Consider the following 9,116-nt stretch of genomic DNA (forward strand, 5'->3'; position numbering starts at 1 on the left):
TCTTGTGGGGTGTTTCTCTTTCCTTAAGGAGCTTCATAATTCAAATTGTCTAGAGTAAAACTAGAAGTGGCCTAGTTCCAATGAAACTTCATCTCGAAAGAATTTTAGATAGGAATATATGTTCATAGTGTGAATTTATTAGATAGTGATTGGAATTTAGCATGCGTTTTTCAAAACGCATTAGCAAAGTATGCCCACGGGGCTGCAGTTTGTGCTAAGGGTGCACGTGGTCCCTGACGTGCGTAGGAGAGTGAGGTCATCCGTGCATACCGTCCCCTCCCCCCTTTGTGCTCTATGTCGTTCTGATCCTCATTCTCATTGGCTCATCTGCTTTCATCTGTGTTTCCCGAAGAAATGTGAGCTTCACGCCAAAGCAAAGTGTTCTAACATTTGGATCGTATCCTGCGCAGAAACTAAATTGGACTGGGTATCTGTTTACTTACTTGCTCAGTGCCAGACGTGGTCCCTGGTGGTTTCCAAGGAAATCATTCAGTCGCCTAGCATCCTTATCAGACAGACGTGACTCCTGAGTCCCATATCTGGTACGTGGAGGGAGGGAACGCATTCCAACCCGGCCGGCCATCTGGGCCCACGGTCAGCAGCACACACGCTGTCAGACATGAGGACCACCAGACCAGCAACACACTCCGTGCTCCTCTGTGTCCCCAGGATGCAACTTCACCTGCAGACAGGACCCACGTGCCTGCACCCTTCCAACCTCAGTGTCTTCCCCACCTGAGACGTGGAAACACACCCCCACGTGGGAGGCCGTGGTGAAGATGGGGTTGGATGGGCTGGGTTAGTGGGCAGCACAGGGTGGGACCCCTGCTCCTGAGCAGAGGAGCGGCCGAGACGCACACCTCCTTCAGAAATCCTTCCAAGCAGCTCAGGAGAAGCAGCAGGATGCTTCTCTGCCTGTTTTCATCCATATTTTATCAACGGCCTTCACAGCCTCTCAGCCATGAGTGGATTTGAGACCATCAGCCCCGAATGACAGGAGAGGTTGGGGCCTCGCTCACATCTGGGGGAGATTTGAAATCGGAGCAGGAGCAGGAAGTCAGAACCCAGACTAGGATCTCGGGGTGCTTCGAGTCAATGAGCAAAGTCACATTATCTTGGGCCTCCTTTTGCACCAGATACATTTCCCCTGCAAAACGATTGGACCGTCGGTGTCTGAAGTGTTCAAGTAAACGAAGATGCTTATAAAGGTCTCGACATGCGATCTCTTCTTTCCATTTCATTCGTTCATTCAACTCACAGTTATTAGTTCTAGGTACTTAGGATAGATATATTAATGAGCCAAATCGACACAGACTGCTATCATCATGATGTGTTCATGTCTTTGTTTTTAGTCTCACGGATCTTTATTGAGATGCTATTATGTGCTCACATGTAATAGGCGGTAGAATAACACAGTTTTTGGAAGCCGCATAAATTCTTGCCGGTGACTCTTTGAGATAGCTCTGCAGTGTGGCTGTCGCCTCATGGGTCGTCTCCCGGTCACCGGGGGAGCTACTGTCCACAGCTCCACAGCGTGGAGGACGCACCTCCCCGACCAGCTTCCCCTGTGGTCACCGCACCTGCCGGGTCAGGGTACAGGTGGGAGAATTGCTTTATGTGATGAAGAAGTGAACGCCTGGCTCATTACTTCTGCACTCCCTGTCACCTCTCCCCTGCCACACTTAATCATCACAGACCTGGGGGCCGCCGTGCTTCTCAGGGTTGGTCCCCGGCCCAGCTCCTGCTTCTCGAACTCAGCACGTTGCTTTCGGTTCGCATTCAGCTTCCCTCTTTTACTGAATAGGGACTGATGCCAGGATTTGCTGATTTTGTGTTTAAAGATAACTCCGTGTCTGTGTCAGTGGATTACAGAAAACTGCACAACTGAGTTACAATCAACTTCTGAGTATTATATTTTTGGAAAATCCAGACTCTCCCATCGATTTAGAATAGTTACTTTCCTTTACTGTATCCCTACAGAAGTGGACTTAGAATTTATCTCTCTTAGGTCCAAGTGGTTGTAACCATATTTTAATTTCATTTGACTTCCAGGTTTGGTGATGGTTATTCAGTGAAGATTTGGCTCGGTCAGGAAACAAATCTGCACAGCGTGATTTCTGACTGCTTGAAGCTCCATTTTCCAGGGATCCAGTTTAAGGTAGTGCTAAAATTCTGCATTCCTTCTTTGTTTTCAGCTGAGGAAGTGGATAAGTGCGTTTGTCTTTTTCCCTGTTTTAGTTCTGCACTGTTAGGAGATACTGCCTGCTGTCTAGGCCTGATTGCAAAGCTCCCCGCCCATGGCCAGTGAATATCGCTGGGCCACCGTGCAGGACGACAAGCCTGTCTGACCACGTTGTCGGGTGTCCCAGAGTGGACCGTGGTTACTTACCCCCCATTACCCATGGGCACAGCCGCCTTGCGTGGCTTGTTTTGTTCAGGAAGGAAGATTGTGTTGGCTGTGGGGCTTCTAGACTTGCTGGTTGCGGCATTATTTTACAAGGAGTGCCCTGTGCTTGCGATGCTAATCCTCTGCTAACTTGAGGCAAAGTGTGATGCCTGGACTAGTAGGGTCTCCATCCCTGGGCAGCTGGTTCGACCTACAGGATCTCAAGTGCCAACCTACTGAATCCAAATCGGCATTTAAGGAGATGACCAGGCCACTCCTACGCACGTTAACATTTTAGAAGCACCATCTACAGGGTCTTGGATAACTACACGATTCTAGTTTATCATAAATAGGGTCTCATCTATAAAGTAGCTATCGCCCTAGAGCCACTGAGTAAAATCCCACTGCTAAGAAGCGTACTGGACAAGACCAGGCGTTCGTGCTCAGGTACCGCTCCAGATGTCCGATAACACGCTTGCTGTTATACCCCTCTGCACAAATGAAGACGAGGGGCAGAATGTTTCCCCTCTTACCAAGAGTTGCTCGCTAGCTCATGGTGAGGACAAGAGGGAGCTCTGCTCAAGATCCAGTGAAGTTCAGGTGCCTGCATGCATCTCCTTCTTCCACGATAAATTCCTCCTTCTCGGTAGGGTGAGGCACCTTCTCGCCCCCAGGGAGGGCTTCCCCATGCTGTGGCAGGGCGAGGGGGCGTATGAGGGGCAAAACAGCCCCTCAGCCTTGAGGAGGACCACGTACCAGCTATGCCATCCTCCGTAGGCACGCGCGGGAGTCTCTCAGAACTGACCCACCCTCCCGCTGCCATTTAGGTGTGTGCTTTGAAAGAAGATTATTTATCAGTTAAGTGCAGCATGATCAGTTTTAACGATTGCTCATCATGTGATCCAATTTACAATTTGTTTTTGGCTTTTAGGGGCAGCGCCTTAATTTATTGGAATATCATGTGCCAAAACGATGGGAATGCTTAGCCGACCTGTTCGGAGTCTTAGAGAGCAACAAGACCTTCCTGAATATCAAACATTACTCCATTAACCAAACCACTTTGGAACAGGTATGGTACCTTGCACGCTTCGGCCGGTTGCATTTTGGTGTGGGCTCGAGGCCTCCCCCAGCCGATTTTAAAACTAGTCGGATTACTTCCTGACTTCTTACTTCGTCCTTTCTTTAAATGAATTGCTGGTTTTACCAGATAGGATGGTGAGTGTTAGGAGGTTTGTTTCTTGTCAGCTCTCCACTAAAGATATGTGTTTGGTGGGACTCCCATTTGTCCAGAATTCCACTGGGCATTCACTGGGCAAGTCATGCCCCGTTAACCTTCCCTTCTTCGTTTTGCTCACCCCCCAAAATGTCTAAGGGGACTCCATCATGGCTGAGCTATAACTGACGTCGGGAAGCCAAGTGTACTGAGTGCCAGAATGTAGAATTAAGTCCCACCTTCATTCTAAAGCCATGCTCAAAGCACATCCCGAATTTCCCGGTGGTTTAGTAACTGTCCCATCGAGCTGTGTCCTCAAAGGATTTACCTGTTTATGGCGGTTTCCGAGGCGGTGGTATGGATGAAAGCTCTGTGGTTTTTTTCGGAAAAGTCGGGCAGCGCTTTGAAGAGATGGTCCCTTCTTATAATAGTTGAGAAGAGAAGGTCTGGTGTCCTCACAGGTTAACAATGGTTTTCATCGTTTCGTTCAGGTATTTATTAATTTCGCTACCGAGCAACAGAAATCCTCACCGTCTACTGTGTCTACACCTACTGGCTCTCACCAGCCACCTCACCTGCTTATCTAAGCACCGAAGGGGACGTTCCTAAGAGGAATAATACCTTGTCTTTTGTTACCGTTCATCCTTAAAGATCAAAGGAGCGGGCAGTCAGGCTCCTGGTGGCCAGATCCATCCGCTCTTCCTTTCCTCTTTGAAGCTGTTGGTTAACGCAAACCAGCAAACTGGAAGTTTGTTTTCTGTAGACTTTCGGGGAGTTCCTCCCATGTGGCTAATCCCTTTGTCAAGCCAAGGAGGGGCCAGCTTCTTCGTGACGAGTGAACCCAGAGTCCAAGCTGAGACATTTTGGAGCTGTCAGAGACTGGCCATTCCCGAACATTTCACTGTACTTTTAAGGAAACTGAGGCAGCCAAGGCTAGTAACTTTCCTGACTGGTTTGTTTAGGAAATAGTACCTCGGACTGTTTTCTGTTTCTGTCCCTTTTCATCCCTCGATAGGCTTACATGTGTCTACATAAAAGATCGAGGATTTATAACACACGTTTTTTTGTAATACTGGATATTATATGGGATGACATGTAAAAATTGCCACTTTTTCCCACAATAGATGTTTCTTAGAAAAATCAGAATTAAGGAGCTTTTTAGAGAGCGCTTTAGCAAAATTGAGTAAATTGAACTGGGTACTCTATGTCATTTATAAAAGTTTTGCCAGACTTCCACAGATTTTTGAATATATAGGCAGCGATGGAAAGAAATAGAATGTGGATGTATTTTATTTTTTCTTAATTTCTCAGTTTTCTTAATGCCTCCTGGTATTCCGAGGCACATTCTAGTTTTAAAGCCGATGGTGTAAGCTATCAAGTTACTTCAGATTTTACCAGCAAAATCAGGACCTACTTTTAAGTGCTTTAAAATTTTCTAACAATTCTGCCATTTTCAGAATTTCTGTGCTAGTATTTTCAGATATAAAGCGCCATGATGTGGCTCCAAAGGGCTGTAGACACTTGACATCCTGCGTCTGATAGCAAAATGTGTAAAGTCCTTTTGTCCACCACTGAAAATAGTTTCTAGCCAGACGTTTCTGAGCTTCAAGGTATTTCTTAATCTTCACTGAGTAACATTATTCTCAAATCTCCATGGAGGGCTGCGTTAATTTCATTGTAAAATTTGACCTTATCCAGTTAAATTTTTGAGTAATAGTAGCTTGTGGCCAAAGGGAACCGCTTTTCCGTCACATTTCTTTGCTAATGCAGGATTTCACTAAAATCTGTCTTTCCTGATGTCATTCGTATATACTGGAGATATTTTTAACTTGTCAGGATTCAGCCAGTCATGGAGAGTTTTGCTGACTGATTTTGATTCACATGAATCCCATGAATTACGCTTTCTTAAAGTTTAGGGTTTAGGATTTCTTACAGTTTAGGGTTTAGGATCCCCCCCCCCTCAGTTCTAACAGTCTCACTGTCAAAATGGAAGATGTAATCCTTTGTGATGATTGTTGTTGAATCAATCCAGAAAATCTGTGACACGGGAATGTGTTTATACTGCAGTGAATAAAAGAGATGTGCTTTGATTGAACCCGATTCTTGGAATGAGCTTGTGTATCTTCTTGCACCGTTAGGGACCCCGTTTAACCGAGCTAGGGAAGACATGTACCTACTCAAGATCTTTTAAAGCTTGAAAAGGTTACAGTTCGATTGAGCTTCAGTCTGTGATGTTTTGCTCGTAGGGATTCTTTTCCACCCTTTGAGCCGCCGTATTCTTGAAGGCTGCGCTTCCAGGTAAGCCTTTGAACAATAAACAGGAAGAAAAAAGAAACTCACTCTGTGAAAACGCCATACCCCAGAAGACTGGATAGGAAAGGTCAAATCTTATGTTAGTGTTGAAAATGTCATTGCATTTATAAGTCATGCAGATATTTTATGCCTTTGGAGTTAAGCATTTGTCTTAAGACCTTTGGGCTTATGGTCACACAACTGAGACTTTTAAACAAACTGACTTCTTTGGAAAGCATTCCGAGTGGAGTTCTTTGTAAGGCTGAGACCACCTTGATTATTCCTGTTCCGGCAACCCAGCTTTTATCGTACAGTTTATCTTTACCAGGATATTTAAACAGAGGACGTATGAAAGCCCTCATGCAAACTCGGGATTTGAGAAGGCAAACAAAAAGTGTATTTTTAGAACAGTGAACAGTGGGGGACTTAAGGTTATAGTTGGCTTGGGTTAGTTGATGTTGAATGTTGAACCGAGAAGAAGGGCAACATGATCGCTCTAAGACCTTTCACGAAATATACACCCTCCCCACCCTCCCCCGCTATTTGGTGTTTATGAGTATGACATGAATACTTTAGCTTAATCACAAATTTCCATACACCCCCCCCCAATGGGGGATAAAGACGTTTAAAATTTTCAGACCAGTTTGAGCATGTTTTCGTATTTGGCTTTGCTGTGGTGTGTGGGAGTATTTCAGGTCTGTGATGATTTGGGTGTGGTATGCTGATGGTCTTACAACGCAGTTTGGCATCCTCGAGTAGTTCAGAGCCCCTCACACACACACACACACACACACACACACACACACACACGTTCATCCTTTTGATCCATACTGTTGAGCCCATTCTATGTGCATAAATAGATGGTCAGTATGGTAAACATGAGGGTGGGAGACTAACAGGTGAAGGACCCCCAGTCTGTGTCCGTGAGAAGCATGCAGTTAGGCGGGGAAGGCAAGGTGGGATCTGCAGGCAATAAGCACTCCCTGCTCTGGGGCCGTGCAGTGGGTCCTTCTAACCCAGGGTGCAGGAACCAGGTTTTTTTTTTTTTTTTTTTTAAGATTTTATTTATTTATTTGAGAGAGAGAGAATGAGAGATAGCACGAGAGGGAAGAGGGTCAGAGGGAGAAGCAGACTCCCCGCTGAGCAAGGAGCCCGATGCGGGACTCGATCCTGGACCTCCAGGATCATGACCTGAGCCGAAGGCAGTCGCTTAACCAACTGAGCCACCCAGGCGCCCAGGAACCAGGTTCATGGAACAGTTACCACCTGGGTGGGCCGTCCCAGATGGAGAAGTGGGAACAAAGGGAATATCAGAGCAAATCAGCAATTTTCCATGGGCCAGGGATATTTGCCTGCTACTCCGGTAGAGGTTGATACAGCAGCTCCACAGACATCAAAAACCCAGCTCTGCCATTTTTAGACTCTCCCTCATATGCCAAAGTGGCTGCGGGAGCACCAGCTCTCACAATATTCGAAGTAGAAAACAAACTGGATTAAGGGGGGAAGAAAGCACACCATTTACAGAGGCCTCCTGGCAGTCTACCCCACATACTCAGGCATATAGGACGTTTCATGCAGTTTTGGCTGCGTCCCTAAAATGAAACAAGAATTCTGATTCTGTATAAGAACAAAATGGGTGCTGGATAGACAGCCAGCAAGCTCTACTGTAGGAACACAGGACAAGTTGTGTGCCATTTGCATGAGAATGGAATGAAATCACTTTGGGGCATGTTGAGTAAACCAACTAATAGCAAATGATGACTATCTTTGGGCATTCTGTGTTCTGAAGACTTCTATTTTCAGAGTTAAAGCAGCGTGTTAAGATCTACAGGTCAGATGCCGTCCGTATTTATAAAGATATTGTCAAGTGGAATGCAGTAGCTAAGGCGGAGAAAGAAGTTTATGGATATTTTCCATTTGGACTTAATAAATAGCCCTGTCACTTACTCACAGTGGGAATTCCTGTAAGAGTTTTAATAGATAATTTTTTTCCCCCACTGGAAAGGGTTTCAAATTGCCAGAAGTCAGAAGCATTTTTTCTTACTTACTTGCTTTTGCTTGTCATTGCAAAAGAAACACTTCACCATCTTATCAGTGAATCCATCACATTTTTCTTTACATGTGAGTGTTTTAAGGAAAAATGGGGTCTACTGACTGAAATGTACATCTCAAACCTAGCAAAATTCGTCGCTTAAAAGATACATCTAGAAATGTCGGGAGCACATCTTTCTTTTAAATAGAAGGGAATGTTGTGAACACCGTGTTTGTGGTGGCATTTGCATCTCATGCATGTGGTTTGTCTTGCTGAATTTCACCCATTACCAAATCGTGGTGGTATATTACCTGGTTCGTGGTTTTGTCCTTGAGAAACTGGGAACGAGGTTTCAGCTCAACCTTCGTGGGGCGTCATGGTGGTGATGAGTCCTTGGGTACCGTACTTGTCCCCACTTGCACACTGGGGCATGCGCTGCCCAAATGTAGTCATGGGAAGGCTTCTTTTGCCCCAGCATGAATTTAATTGAATTAGGATTACAGACAAGGGCAAAACAGCAGTCCAGGAGAAGTCCACTGGCTGGGCATCAGGAGACCTGGCTTGACTTCCGGCTCGAATGGGATCTTTTCCACTGAAACCTTGAGCTTCTGTTTTCTTCATAATGATCAGGATGAGATCTCTACATAGCCTAGTGAAATAAGCAAACCTCCACAGGGAGTGCATGAATATACAACATTAGCAAAGAGAACGGAGCAGATCTACATCAGAAATGGGGTGTAGGAGAATAATATGAAAAACCTTATGCAGATTATTCCAAGACAGATGAAATAGACGAGATTTTTCAGAAACCATTAATGATCAAGATTATGTCAAGAAAACACTAGCCACGCGAGAAAATGAGTTGGTAGCCGTGGTCATCACCCTGTCTTTTAACTTACCCCAAGACAGGGGACCCAGATGGCTTTATGAGTCATACCAAAGGCGATAAACTATGTTATACAACTACTTTAGGAAATAAGGGAAGAATTCCTATCAATCTCTTTTTATGATGCTAATATTGCTTTGGCACAAAAAGTTCTCCAGGAACAGAGGTAACGCAAGTATAGGGCAACTTCACGTACAAACACAGATACACAAATATTGGTAAATGGACCTCAGTAGTGTGTAGAATATGGCTTATAATCAGTATGATTTATCTAAGGATTGCAATGGTGGTTCAAAATGAGAAACTT

At 45.2% G+C, this 9,116-nt stretch overlaps 1 protein-coding gene across 1 annotated transcript in view; it reads left to right on the plus strand.

Annotated features, from left to right (window-relative positions):
- Window positions 1-5,699, plus strand: part of ABCA13 (ATP binding cassette subfamily A member 13) — a 315,259-nt gene extending 309,560 nt beyond the window's left edge. Inside the window, exons 49-51 of the mRNA XM_088018679.1 lie at window positions 2,053-2,158; window positions 3,318-3,455; window positions 4,091-5,699. Of these exons, the coding sequence (XP_087874805.1) occupies window positions 2,053-2,158; window positions 3,318-3,455; window positions 4,091-4,186 (340 nt within the window). The 3' untranslated portion in view covers window positions 4,187-5,699. The remainder of the gene's footprint in view (window positions 1-2,052; window positions 2,159-3,317; window positions 3,456-4,090) is intronic.
- The last annotated feature ends 3,417 nt before the right edge of the window (window positions 5,700-9,116 follow it).

The sequence above is a fragment of the Eumetopias jubatus genome, unplaced genomic scaffold, assembly GCF_037043125.1.
Source record: "Eumetopias jubatus isolate StellerSeaLion01/CBP00866 unplaced genomic scaffold, mEumJub1_p1.0 scaffold_14, whole genome shotgun sequence".
NCBI lineage: Eukaryota > Metazoa > Chordata > Mammalia > Carnivora > Otariidae > Eumetopias > Eumetopias jubatus.